The following is a 15452-nucleotide window of genomic DNA, read 5'->3' on the forward strand; positions in this document are numbered from 1 at the left end:
GACCATAACCTAGTAGGCAAATGGGTAAAGGACAAGAATGGACTGTTTACAGAAAAAGGAAATACAAATAGTTCTTAAACATATGAAAGGTTGTTTGGTCTCACTCAGACCAAATTGTTTAAAAAAATTGTTGTTGTTGTTGTTTACTATGTGCCAATAATATTGGTCACTTGGGTATAGGAGACACAGCAGTGAAGCAAACAAAATAAAGATTTCTGCTCTCATGGAGCTTCAATCAGGTGGGAAAGTAAGTTGAAGCTACACTGAGATGCCACTTTCATCTATCAGATAGGCAAAAATCCAGAAGTTTGACGTCACACTCTATGGCAAGGGGCAAGAGGTACTCTCATACTTTACTAAGGTAAACTGAGAGGCGAAATTGGTGCAACTTCCATGATAGGTAATTTGGCAATAACCATCAAAGTTACAAATGTATAAGCTCTTTGAGCCAGCAATTCTATTTCTAGGAATTTATCCTATAGATTTACTCACATAGGAGAGAAATGGCATCTATACAATGTTTATTGCTTGTGTATTTACAAGATCAAAAATGATTAGACACCATCTAAGCAGACACCATCTAAGCTGTTTAAAGACATGGTGTTACATCCATACTGTGGAATACCAGGACGTTGTAAAAAGGAAAGAGGAAGCACTTATGTGGAAAGATCCCTAAGATATATCATTCATGATATATATGTATGGTATTCTACTAATTGTGTAAAGAAGGACAAAAACAACATTTTAATAACACATATATTAAAGTACAAAGTTATCATCTATCTATCTATCTATCTATCTATCTATCTATCTATCTATCAACTATCTAGAAGGGAAAGAACTATGTGATATGGTAGGAAGTGATTGCCTGGGAGATGGGGTAAAAAGGAATATTCACTGAATATCCCTTCATAGTTTAAAATTTTTTAATCAGGTGAATGTATTCCTTATACAGAAAATTAAATCCAAAAAATAAGTTTTTCTTATCAAAAATTTTTTTCTAATTAAAGGAATAACATTCTGAGAGAAGCTTTGACAGGATTTCCCTTTTGGTAAACTACACCAGTGTTTAATAATCTTCTTGGAAAAAAAGAATCATATTCTTGATTATACTTAAAACTTCCTTTCTGATATCTCTTCTTAAGAAGCAACTACACAAATTTCTCTTTAAATTAGAGGTCACCTCATTTCCATCCATGTTCAGGGCTTTGTATAAAAAGTAGAGACATCTGTGAAGCAAAAAACCACATGTATTACGTAGAACTCAAGTTTCAATATAAAGACTAGAAAAGCAAGACCCAGGACCCCAGTGGAATACAAGAGATACCATTGAGCCATGGACATCAAGTTTTACCTTCTATTTAAAGTCAGTTGAAGATAATATTAGAAGAAGTTTATAAAGTCACAGAATCATAGCAAAGGAAGACAGGTTAGAGTTCATCTAATTTGTAATTTTGCTTTTTGGTAAAATTGTCCCTGAAATCAAGGGTGTTATTTATTAATATTATTCTTAGGGACATATTTCAACAATATGCAAAGAAGGAAATGTTTGTACTTTCCAAACTAAAATTCTTTTCTTGCTACTTGACATTGTATCTTAAATTTTTTCTTTACTTTGCTCCTCCTTAACTATACTGCAGATCTTGTGCTCAGAAGGAGATGAGGGAGGAGGAATTGAAAGGTTAGATACAGAGTTGAGAGAAATGGGTTAAAAGTGTCAGAGTTGAGAGGGCAGACAGCAGAAGCAAGAAGAACTACAATCCTGCAGCCTGTGAAACAAAAACCACATTCACAGAAAGATAGACAAGATGAAAAGGCAGAGGGCTATGTACCAGATGAAGGAACAAGATAAAACCCCAGAAAAACAACTAAATGACATGGAGATAGGCAACCTTCCAGAAAAAGAATTCAGAATAATGATAGTGAAGATGATCCAGGACCTCATAAAGAATGGAGGCAAAGATCGAGAAGATGAAAGAAATGTTTAACAAAGACCTAGAAGAATTAAAGAACAAACAAATAGAGATGAACAATACAATAACTGAAATGAAAACTACACTAGAAGGAATCAATAGCAGAATAACTGAGGCAGAAGAACGGATAAGTGAACTGGAAGACAGAATGGTGGAATTCACTGCTGCGGAACAGAATAAAGAAAAAAGAATGAAAAGAAATGAAGACAGCCTAAGAGACCTCTGGGACAACATTAAACATAACAACATTCACATTATAGGGGTCCCAGAAGGAGAAGAGAGAGAGAAAGGACCAGAGAAAATATTTGAAGAGATTATAGTTGAAAACTTCCCTAACATGGGAAAGGAAATAGCCCCCAAAGTCCAGGAAGTGCAGAGAGTCCCATACAGGATAAACCCAAGGAGAAACACACCGACACACATAGTAATCAAATTGGAAAAAATTAAAGACTAAGAAAAATTATTAAAAGCAGCAAGGGAAAAATGACAAATAACATACAAGGGAACTCCCATAAGGTTAACAGCTGATTTCTCAGCAGAAACTCTACAAGCCAGAAGGCAGTGGCATGATATATTTAAAGTGATGAAAGGGAAGAACCTACAACCAAGATTACTCTACCTGGCAAGGATCTCATTTAGATTTTATGGAGAAATCAAAAGCTTTACAGACAAGCAAAAGCTAAGAGAATTCAGCACCACCAAACCAGCTCTACAACAAATGCTAAAGGAACTTCTCTAAGCGGGAAACACAAGAGAAGAAAAGGACCTACAAAAACAAACACAAAACAATTAAGAAAACGGTCATAGGAACATACATATCGATAATTACCTTAAACGTGAATGGATTAAATGTTCCAACCAAAAGACACAGGCTCGCTGAGTGGATACAAAAACAAGACCCATATATATGCTGCCTACAAGAGACCCACTCCAGACCTAGGGACACATACAGACTGAAAGTGAGGGGATGGAAAAAGATATTCCATGCAAATAGAAATCAAAGGAAAGCTGGAGTAGCAGTACTCATATCAGATAAAATAGACTTTAAAATAAAGAATGTTACAAGAGACAAGGAAGGACAGTACATAATGATCAAGGGATCAATCCAAGAAGAAGATATAACAATTATAAATATATATGCACCCAACATAGGAGCACCTCAATACATAAGGCAACTGCTAACAGTTATAAAAGAGGAAATTGACAGTAACACAATAATACAGGGGGACTTTAACACCTCACTTACACCAATGGACAGATCATCCAAACAGAAAATAAATAAGGAAACACAAGCTTTAAATGACACAAAGGACCAGACAGATTTAATTGATATTTATAGGACATTCCATCCAAAAACAGCAGATTACACGTTCTTCTCAAGTGTGCACAGAACATTCTCCAGGATAGATCACATCTTGGGTCACAAATCAAGCCTCAGTAAATTTAAGAAAACCGAAATCATATCAAGCATCTTTTCTGACCACAACACTCTGAGATTAGAAATGAATTACAGGGAAAAAAACGTAAAAAACACAAACACATGGAGGCTAAACAATACATTACTAAATAACCAAGAGATCACTGAAGAAATCAAAGAGGTAATCAAACAATACCTAGAGACAAATGACAATGAAAACACGATGATCCAAAACCTATGGGATGCAGCAAAAGCAGTTCTAAGAGGGAAGTTTATAGCTATACAAGCCTACCTCAAGACACAAGAAAAATCTCAAGGTTAAATTATTAAGCAAACAATTTAACCTTACACCTAAAGGAACTAGAGAAAGAAGAGCAAACAAAACCCAAAGTTAGTAGAAGGAAAGAAATCATAAAGATCAGAGCAGAAATAAATGAAATAGAAACAAAGAAAACAATAGCAAAGATCAATAAAACTAAAAGTTGGTTCTTTGAGAAGATAAACAAACTTGATAAACCATTAGCCAGACTCATCCAGAAAAAGAGGGAGAGGACTCAAATCAACAAAATTAGAAATGAAAAAGGAGAAGTTACAACAGACACCGCAGAAATACAAAGCATCCTAAAAGACTACTACAAGCAACTCTATGCCAATAAAGTGGACAACCTGGAAAAAATGGACAAATTCTTAGAAAGGTATAACCTTCCAAGACTGAACCAGGAAGAAATAGAAAATATGAACAGACCAAACACAAGTAATGAAATTGAAACTGTGATTAAAAATCTTCCAACAAACAAAAGTCCAGGACCAGATGGCTTCACAGGTGAATTCTATCAAACATTTAGAGAAGAGCTAAGACCCATCCTTCTCAAACTCTTCCAAAAGTTGCAGAGGAAGGAACACTCCCAAACTCATTCTACGAGGCCACCATCACCCTGATACCAAAACCAGACAAAGATACTACAAAAAAAGAAAATTACAGACCAATATCACTGATGAATATAGATGCAAAAATCCTCAACAAAATACTAGCAAACAGAATCCAACAACACATTAAAAGGATCATACACCATGATCAAGTGGGATTCATCCCAGGGATGCAAGGATTCTTCAATATATGCAAATCAATCAGTGTGATACACCATATTAACAAATTGAAGAATAAAAACCATATGATCATCTCAGTAGACGAAGAAAAAGCTTCTGACAAAATTCAACACCCATTTATGATAAAAACTCTCCAGAAAGTGGGCACAGAGGGAACCTACGTCAACATAATAAAGGCCATATATGACAAACCCACAGCAAACATCATTCTCAATGGTGAAAAACTGAAAGCATTTCCTCTAAGATCAGGAACAAGACAAGGATGTCCACTCTCACTGCTATTATTCAACATAGTTTTGGAAGTCCTAGCCACGGCCATCAGAGAAGAAAAATAAATAAAAGGAATACAAATTGGAAAAGAAGAAGTAAAACTGTCACTGTTTGCAGATGACATGATACTATACATAGAGAATCCTAAAAATGCCACCAGAAAACTACTAGAGCTAATCAATGAATTTGGTAAAGTTGCAGGATACAAAATTAATGCACAGAAATGTCTTGCATTCCTATACACTAATGATGAAAAATCTGAAAGAGAAATTAAGGAAACACTCCCATTTACCATTGCAACAAAAAGAATAAAATACCTAGGAAAAAACCTACCTAGGGAGACAAAAGACCTGTATGCAGAAAACTATAAGACAGTGATGAAAGAAATTAAAGGTGATGGGCTTCCCTGGTGGTGCAGTGGTTGAGAATCTGCCTGCCAAGGCAGGGGACACGGGTTCAAGCCCTGGTCCAGGAAGATCCCACATGCCACGGAGCAACTAAGCCCGTGCGCCACAACTACTGAGCCTGTGCGTCTGGAGCCTGTGCTCCACAACAAGAGAGGCCGTGACAGTGAGAGGCCCGCGCACCACGATGAAGAGTGGCCCCTGCTTGCCACAACTAGAGAAAGCCCTTGCACAGAAACGAAGACCCAACACAGCCAAAAATAAATAAATAAATTAATTAATTAAAAAAAAAAAAAGAAAGAAATTAAAGGTGATACCAACAGATGGAGAGATATACCATATTCTTGGATTGGAAGAATCAATATTGTGAAAATGACTATACTACCCAAAGCAATTTACAGATTCAATGCAATCCCTATCAAATTACTAATGGCATTTTTTATGGAACTAGAAGAAAAAATCTTAAAATTTGTATGGAGACACAAACGACCCTGAATAGCTAAAGCAGTCTTGAGGGAAAAAAATGGAGCTGGGGCTTCCCTGGTGGCGCAGTGGTTGAGAATCTGCCTGCTAATGCAGGGGACACGGGTTCGAGCCCTGGTCTGGGAAGATCCCACATGCCACGGAGCAGCTGGGCCCGTGAGCCACAACTACTGAGCCTGCGCGTCTGGAGCCTGTGCCCCGCAACGGGAGGGGCCGCGATAGTGAAAGGCCCGCGCACCGCGATGAAGAGCGGTCCCCGCACCGCGATGAAGAGTGGCCCCCGCTTGCCGCAACTAGAGAAAGCCCTCGCACGAACCGAAGACCCAACACAGCCAAAAATAAATAAATAAATAAAGTAGTATAAAATTAAAAAAAATATATATATATAAAAAAAATGGAGCTGGAGGAATCAGACTCCCTGACTTCAGACTATACTACAAAGCTACAGTAATCAAGACAGTATGGTACTGGCACAAAAACAGAAACATAGATCAATGGAACAAGATAGAAAGCCCAGAGATAAACCCACACACATATGGTCAACTAATCTATGACAAAGGAGGCAAGGATATACAATGGAGAAAAGACAGTCTGTTCAATAAGTGGTGCTGGGAAAACTGGACAGCTACATGTAAAAGAATGAATTTAGAACACTCCCTAACACCATATACAAAAATAAACTCAAAATGGATTTGAGACCTAAATGTAAGACCAGACACTATAAAACTCTTAGAGGAAAACATAGGAAGAACACTCTTTGACATAAATCACAGCAAGATCTTTTTTGATCCACCTCCTAGAGTAATGGAAATAAAAACAAAAATAAACAAATGGGACCTAATGAAACTTCAAAGCTTTTGCACAGCAAAGGAAACCATAAAAAACATGAAAAGACAACCCTCAGAATGGGAGAAAATATTTGCAAATGAATGAACGGACAAAGGATTAATCTCCAAAATATATAAACAGCTCATGCAGCTCAATATTAAAGAAACAAACAACCCAATCCAAAAATGGGCAGAAGACCTAAATAGACATTTCTCCAAAGAAGACATACAGATGGCCAAGAAGCACATGAAACGCTGCTCAACATCACTAATTATTAGAGAAATGCAAATCAAAACTACAATGAGGTATCACCTCACACTAGTTAGAATGGGCATCATCAGAAAATCTACAAACAACAAATGCTGGAGAGGGTGTGGAGAAAAGGGAACCCTCTTGCACTGTTGGTGGGAATGTAAACTGATACAGCCACTGTGGAGAACAGTATGGAGGTTCCTTAAACAACTAAAAATAGAATTACCATATGATCCAGCAATCCCACTCCTGGGCATATACCCAGAGAAAACCATAATTCAAAAAGACACATGCACCCCAATGTTCATTGCAGCACTATTTACAATAGCCAGGTCATGGAGGCAACCTAAATGCCCATCGACAGATGAATCAATAAAGAAGATGTGGTACATATATACAATGGAATATTACTCAGCCATAAAAAGGAACGAAATTGGGTCATTTGTTGAGACGTGGATGGATCTAGAGACTGTCATACAGAGTGAAGTAAGTCAGAAAGAGAAAAACAAATATCGTATATTAATGCATGTATGTGGAACCTAGAAAAATGGTACAGATGAACCAGTTTGCAGGGCAGAAGTTGAGACACAGATATAGAGAACAAATGTATGGACACCAAGGGGGAAAGACGCTGGGGGGTGGGGATGGTGGTGTGATGAATTGGGTGATTGGGATTGACATGTATACACTGATGTGTATAAAACTGATGACTAATGAGAAAAAAAAAAACAAAGTGTCAGAGTTGCAGGCAGGAAATTTAGTAAGTCGTGGAAACTGCCAGAGTCCTGTCTAGGTGGAAGGCATGGTTCTCTTACTACATTGGAATATACTGTGTCTACTTTAGCATTGCTCTTGACTAAATACAGACTAGAACAGCTCTCCATCTTAAACAGCAGAGACCACGCAGAGGCTGCCTATGGCTCAGGTCAAGGACGCGCTTCCTCCAATACCAGAACTAGAAGTTACTTCCATGGCGCATCAGCAAGATCAATATACACGGTGAGTGATGCTTCAGCTTTATTGACGATTTGACTATCCATTATAAACGTGAATAGATCCAAGGAGGTATAGTTTGCCCCAAACTGCATTTCTGTCCGGGTGTAGGAGATAGAAAGTGATGAACTTGTGAAATCAGTTCATATGAATTAGATGGCATGAAATAAAATCACTGTTTCCTCCAAGGTCTAGGAAGGACCAGTAAACTAATCTCTTAGTCTGTTGAACAACACGTGCCCTGAGATGTCTTCTCATCTCTTGGTACTGTTTCCTGGGGTTGAGTCATAAGTCCAGCAGGCTAATCATTGTTTCAATTGGAACATGAGAAAAGAGAGAATGTAAATTTGTAAAGCAGAACTACTCACTGACTTTCAACTACTGAAATAAAAACTCCTCTAAATTTAATATTTGATAACCTAGATTAATGCACATTGATCTCCATGTATTTGAATACAAAACTGTGAACAGAAGTGTCAGAAATCTTTTTCTTTCATTCAACAAATATTTATTAAATAGCTATTTTGTTAAAGGCACTACTGATAACCACTGTAGGGGGTATAAAAATTATAACAGGGACAAGATGGGAAACTAGCATTTCTTAGTATTCTTTTATTGTGCTTGGTGGTGATAGACTAGATCATTAACTGTTTATAATATTTGAGTCCCGGCAGGAAACTGATGGTATACTCATATTGAATAATTTGGGGAGAGTTTCATAAAAGGCTTATTAAGCCAGGATGTGGGAAAACCAAAAAAGGACAGTGTAGCATCCTAGGACAAGTAACTGGGGGCACTGCTACTGTCCCTAAGACTAAAGGGACAAGGAACTCAGAGAGACAGAGACAGAAGCACACACATACACACACAGAAGGAATATGTGGGGAGGGCTGCCTGATAGGAGCTGTGGCTTTTCGTCATGGACACAACAGCCTGTGGTTGCCCTGAGGAGAGAGAATGAATATCCCAACTTGGCTGTTCTCCTTCTTTCCCAACGTCTAGTACTCCCCACTGGCCAAACCCAACCAGAGCCAGAGGACACTGGTGCTAGATTGAGACAGTTCATATAGATTGGCCTCCCAGAGCACCAAGCAAAGTGGACAAAAGGGGAAGGCAGATCTGGAGAGACAACCAAAGGGTTCCAGCATAGGTGGCCCAATACATCAAACTGGAAACTAAGTGCCAAGGAACACTTTGTCTTCAGGACTAGAGAGAGGCAGGTCTTCGTGCTTGGGTCTTCAGTGAAATAAGGGTCTGCTGTTGGCTCAGAAATTCCTAGGGAGAATATAATGTCATCATATAATTGTTTTAATGAAATGTTACTGGCTATTATGCTTGATATTTCTCATTCTGGTCCTCATTCTGGGATGCTCAAGCTTGCACGTGAAGAGCTCTCCTCTGTCCTTTTACCAAATGCTTTTGGAGCACCTACTGTGTGCCAAGAATTCTGCTACTCATTGGCAAAATAACGTGCAGTCTATCAGTGGAGGAGTCAGATTAGGGAATCCCTAATTCCAACTGAGTGTCAAGTACCATGATAGAGGCACCCACAGGGGACTTGGGGAGTGTTATGGGGAGACCCCTCATTCAGAGGACATGTTGCCTAGCATTTAATAGATGTCCAATAAATATTTAGTGGACATAAGTATTGAGTGAATGGATAAATCTCAACTTCTGTGTCTCTCTACTAGAATCATGGACTCCTGTAACCAAAAGAAACTTGCGTGAACACTTTCACTTTTATTTTATATAAGTGGAAAATAAGCCAAAAAAATATAGTGGCAGAGGTTGGAGGAGACCCTAGGTTTCCTGAGACCTAGGCTGAGAAGTTTATTACCACTAACCACACTGTCTACTTGGGGATATAAAGGAGGGTCCATGGCATAACAAAGGATTGGAAAGAGCCCTTAATCAGTGACTTTAAGGAGTTTTTCGTGTTCTTATAAGACATAGTTTTAATAAACGGTTTAAAATTTTTTTCCACTAATTATTTTCAGGTCAACAACATTTTTGTGTGAATAATATTTGTCTTTTTTAAAATCTTCAGACTATCCTTATGAGTTCCTCTGGGCAATTTGGACTGAACCCTTCTGAAGAGTACTCATAATTCTATTCTGGGAATGAGTTAACTGGTAATAGTTGGTCTGGCTGTGGATGCACAATAGGAACCAGTAGGAGTGCTGACTGGTTGATGGAAACTAACTCAACAGCACTCATTTGACCCAGGAGATCAAAGGGACAAGAGTTTTTTCAGGAAGGCATTATGAGTCATGGAAAACAAGCTAATGAAACCCATGGAAAAAGCAAGAGAACACTTACTCTCTTTGTTTATCCATCGTTATACAGCTTACACTAGCCCCAAGATTTTGATTTTGAGGAACCAAAAACAGGGTTGAGGGTGCAAATCCTTTCTCTCACTGGCCCACATTGCAGATCCTGATTTGATGTGTTTTCTTATATAGATGGATTGTTTCTATTTGGCAAATTGCTTAAGAGGACCTGGGTTGTTTGTTTATACATTTGTTTGCATCTGTAAATCTTGCCTCCTTTTGGCACTGGGATGTTTTAAAAAAATTCAAAATACCAAAATAAAATGAATTTAAGTGAAATACTTGAATGTTTAAATCTAATAACAACATGTTTCCTCTGTTTCTTTTGGCTTTCGTCTTTTCATAGCTATCATTGATGTCAAGAATAATTATAGTTATTAATTACAGTAAAATCATATATAAAAAAGAGGACGGTTCTTAACATTGAAAAATAGAAAAATACCTTCCAAAGAATTAATATTGTTAAAATGGCCTTACTACCCAAAGCAATCTACAGATTTAATGTGATCCCTATCAAATACCCATGACAGTTTTCACAGAACTAGAACAAATAATCCTAAAATTTATATGGAACAATAAAAGACCCCAAATTGCCAAAGCAATCTTGAGGAAAAACAAAAAAACAAAAAAAAAACCAAAGCAGGAGGCATAACCCTCTCATACTTCAGACAATACTACAAAGCTACAGTAATCAAAACAGTGTGGTATTGGCACAAAAACAGACATATGGATCAATGGGACAGAATAGAGAGCTCAGAAGTAAACCCACACACCTATGGTCAATAATCTTCGACAAAGGAGGCAAGAATACACAATGGGAAAAAGACAGTCTCTTCAGCAAGTGGTGCTGGGAAAGTTGGATAGCTGCATGTAAATCAATGAAGTTAGAATACACTCTCACACTAGGCACAAAAATAAACACAAAATTGCTTAAAGACTTAAACATTAGACATGACATCATAAAATTCCCAGAAGAGAATATAGGCAAAACATTCTCTGACATAAATTGACCAATGTTTTCTTAGGTCAGTCTCCCAAGGCAATAGAAATAAAAACAAAAATAAACAAATGGGATCTAATGAAACTTACAAGCTTTTGTACAGCAAAAGAAGCCATAAACAAAATGAAAAAATAACCTATGGAATGGGAGAAAATATTTGCAAATGATGAGACGAACAAGGCCTAATTTCCAAAATATACAAACAGCTCATACAACTCAACAACAAAAAAACAAACAACCCAATCGAAAAATGAGCAGAAGACCTAAATAGACATTTCTCCAAAGAAGACATACAGATGGCCAACAGGCACATGGAAAGATGCTCAACATTGCTAATTACAGTAAGTCCCCTACATATGAACCTTCAAGTTGCGAACTTTCAGAGATGTGAACATGCGTTCGCATGTCCAATCATGTAAGTTCATGTGTCTGGCATACCTTGTCACGTGTGCGCATCCTCTACAAGTGGTTGTGCTTTTGTGTACTTTATTGTACAGTACTGTATAGAGTACAGTAGTACAGTATCATTATTTCAAGCCCAGGATGCCCAGAAGCAAGTGTAAAAGCAGTGGTATATAGCCGATTGTGTTAGTTGGGTACTTAGGCTAACTTTGTTGGACTAATGAACAAATTGGACTTATGAATGCACTCTTGGAAGGGAACTTGTTCGTATGTAGGGGACTTAATGTATTAGAGAACTGCAAATCAAATGTACAATGAGATATCACCTCACACTGATCAGAATGGCCATCACTAAAAATTCTACAAATAATAAATGCTGGGGAGGGTGTAGAGAAAAGGGAGCCCTCCTACACTGTTGGTGGGAAAGTAAGTTGGTGCAGCCACTATGGAAAACATTATGGAGGGTCCTCAAAAAACTAAAAATAGAACTACCATATGACCCAGAGATCCCACTCCTGGGCATATATCCGGGCAAAACTATAATTCAAAAAGATACATGCATGCCTGTGATAACCTAGAGGGGTGGGACAGGGGGGTGGGAGGGAGGCTCAAGAGGAAGGGCATATATGTATACATATAGCTAATTCACTTTGTTGTACAGCAGAAACCAACACAACATTGTAAAGCAACTATACTCCAATTAAAAAAAGAAAAAGAAAAAAAGATACATGTACCACTATGTTCATAGCAGCACTATTCACAATAGCCAAGACATGGAAACAAGATAAATGTCCATCAGCAGATGAATGGGTAAAGAAGATGTGCTGTATATATACAATGGAATACTACTCAGCCTTAAGAAAGAATGAAATAATGCCATTTGCAGCAACATGGATGGACCTAGAGATTATCATATTAAGCGAAGTAAGTCAGACAGAGAGACAAATATCATATGATATCACTTATATGTGGAATCCAAAATATGACACAAATGAATCTATCTACGAAGTAGAAACAGACTCACAGACATAGAGAATAGACTTGTGGTTGCCAAGGGGGAGTGGGTGGGGGAGGGATGGACTGAGAGTTTGGGGTTAGTAGATGCAAACTATTATATATAGAATGGATAAACAACAAGGTCCTACTGGATAGCACAGGGAACTCTGTTCAATATCCTGAGATAAACCATAATGGAAAAGAATATCAAAAAGAATGTATATGTATAACTGAATCACTTTGCGGTACAGCAGAAATTAACACAACATTTTAAACCAACTATACTTCAATTTAAAAAAAGAAAAGAAAACACCTTCTGAGAGTTAAGGTGGAACTTAATCTCCTGACGTCATTATATGGTTAAAATTGCTTATCTGAGTACATTTTCAGAGTTTAACTGCAGGGTCAGATTTAACATTAAGCAACCTAACAGGAATGAATGTTTCAGCACACAGAGGTTTTTTTGGTACTCCAGTTTTTTTTTTGTTGTTGTTAGATCACAAACTGAAATTCTAATTGTAAAATTTAGGGATTGAGGATTTGGCAAATGGAATTCTACTAGCCATACTTTTTCTTATTTGTATATCCCTGATTAATAGGTGAGTCAGGCTCAGGTCTGGGATACTTCAGCAGGAATTGAGGGATGTCACACTCTCTGAGGTATGGACCTTATACAGTTTCTGAGAAGTCAAATTATTGTTTCCTTGCATATCACCTATTATGATCTGACAAATGACTTGGAAATCAATGGGAACTTGGTTTACAAAAGGCATGAATTAAGCTTCAAGTTCTGTTACATTGTGGCAGCTTTTAGAAGCTAATTTCACTTATTTATTAAAATACTAGACTTTAACAGAAACTGTGAAGCACTGAGGGATGTAGTGTTATGGGCTGTCCGCCCACAGCAAGCTTACGATGTGGTGGAGGAGACAGGATATGAATGCCGCTAGTTATAATACTAGATGCAATGGTAAGATAAATGTCATTAGCACGCTCCATGCTTCATGCTGAGAGTTCACAGGCCAAAAGAACCATTGCCAGTGGGGGTAATCTGGTGGGCTTCTTGGGAAGGCCACTTTTGAGCAGGGTCTGGAAGATGGCTTTTCCTGTTCTCTCAGTAGAAGTCAAATCTCCCAAGTATACATGTTCTCAGCCCTCATAGCCCTTTTCATATCGGTCATTTACGATTATTTTTGTGGTTGTTAATTAATGTCTGTCTCCTTCTCTAGACTGGTTCTGCTCACCGTACTATCCCTGGCAGCTGGTAGAATGCTCAGCTCACAGTAGGCGCTTAATAAATATTTGTTGGATGGAGAACTATTTCTTGAGTCTCCCTATGCATCAGGCACATTCCGTGTATACTCATTGCCTCCTCACAACTGCTCTCAAGACAGGTGTCATTACCCCCGAGGAAGCTGAGGCCAAGGGAAGCTCACCAGCTTGCCTGCCATCTCTGGGCTAATATTTGGCTCCAGTCAAGGTGTGTAAAGCCGGCGCTGCTCCCAGGACTCGCACTGCGGGCTGGAGACGGGACAAAGGGTGCAGGATGCTTGGAGGGGGTGCCTGAGAGAAGGGCTCCCTCCAAGAGCACCAGCGGCCTCTCTTTTGGGAGTGCAAGGAGGCTGGGTGAACCTGTCTTCGGAGGAGGGCCTCTGATGGAACTGCCTCAGCATTGCTGGTCCTGCATGTCTCCCTCAGCCCCGCAGTTCTGCTCGCCTCCCTGCCCACCTGGCTCCAATAAAAACGACACTGTGTTCCTGGGTGCCTGGTGTGATGCCTGGCTTCCAGTCTACACAACTGAGCCTGACTTTTAGCCCATTCCGGTTTTCAACTGGTTCCACGTCTGACACTGACCCACCTCGCGCCCCCTCCCTATGACTTACAGCCTTGTCGTCGTGTGTCTGTGGCTCTCACCGTGGGCTCCCCTTCCCAGCTGTGAGCCACACTCACCTCCTTGACCTCTGTGTCCCGCTCAGTAGCTGGGAGCCCAGCACTCCATGCAGAGGGGTTCAGGTGTGCACTGGGGGGAGGGAACCCGGCACCAGGCGGGGAGGCTGCCAGGGTTGCTCAGTCACTGAGCCGACACGGTGGAATTGGAGTGGTAGAAAGAGGGAGAGACAGAGAGAGAGGATGTGAGGGGAGAATTGGAGGCACTTGGCAATGATGTGATGCAGGTGTGGGAATGAGGGTGGGGCAGGAGAAGGCGGAGAGAAGAGGCACAGAGGGCACCCCTCCGGATCTCTATGTGGGGAAAACAGCATCACCTGAATTTATAGCTGCTAGCTTGGGTTTCTAGAAGAATTTTCATTTCCCAGAGGATTCCCTTCAAACTTTACTTTCATCCTGGTTGTAACTTCTACTTCCCCCCTGCCCCCTGCATCCTTAGTCATCCTGGATGGAGCAGTCATTCTTCAGACCACCTTGCTCCTTCTGCCTCCTTTCTGACTGTGACATCTGCCCTTTCCTTCCATCTGTAGAAATCCTCTCCACCCTTCAAAGGCAGAAAGGCTACCTTGCCCATGGAGCGGCCCCTGCTGACCGCAGCTGGAATAATGTCTCTTTTCTGTGCTTTCCCAGCATTTAGTCCTCTTGCAAAGTACTTCTCCCTCCTGCCTCACACCACAACCATTGTACTCGTGTCTGTTTCCCCTCTAGATTGTGAGGAGACTGGGAACCACAGCTTCTCCAGCTTCTGAGTCCCCAGGGACAGGTACTCACTCCTCCCTACCCTCTCCTCCCTCGCAATGCTCATCAATGGAGTTTGACAGGTGTTGGCTGTAAATTCAGCACAGTGGTTACCTCTAAGGCGATGGGGAAGGGGATGGGGCTGGGCAGCTACATGCCAGGGACTTCTAACACAACTGTCATGTTCTGTTATAAACTTGGTGGTGGGTATATGGGAGTCATTGTGTCATGATTCTATGTAGCTTACATATATTTTAATATATACTTTTGTACCTACACAAAATTTAATAAAACCAAATTTTACAAAGGATA

The 15452-nt window shown here is 39.5% G+C and overlaps 1 protein-coding gene across 1 annotated transcript in view; it reads left to right on the forward strand.

Annotated features, from left to right (window-relative positions):
* Nucleotides 1-14269, forward strand: part of TMEM156 (transmembrane protein 156) — a 56135-nt gene extending 41866 nt beyond the window's left edge. The window contains exons 6-7 of the mRNA XM_068541988.1: nt 7628-7733; nt 13846-14269. Coding sequence (XP_068398089.1) covers nt 7628-7733; nt 13846-14269 — 530 coding nt within the window. The remainder of the gene's footprint in view (nt 1-7627; nt 7734-13845) is intronic.
* Nucleotides 14270-15452: the final 1183 nt, after the last annotated feature.

Source organism: Eschrichtius robustus, chromosome 4 (genome assembly GCF_028021215.1).
Source record: "Eschrichtius robustus isolate mEscRob2 chromosome 4, mEscRob2.pri, whole genome shotgun sequence".
NCBI lineage: Eukaryota > Metazoa > Chordata > Mammalia > Artiodactyla > Eschrichtiidae > Eschrichtius > Eschrichtius robustus.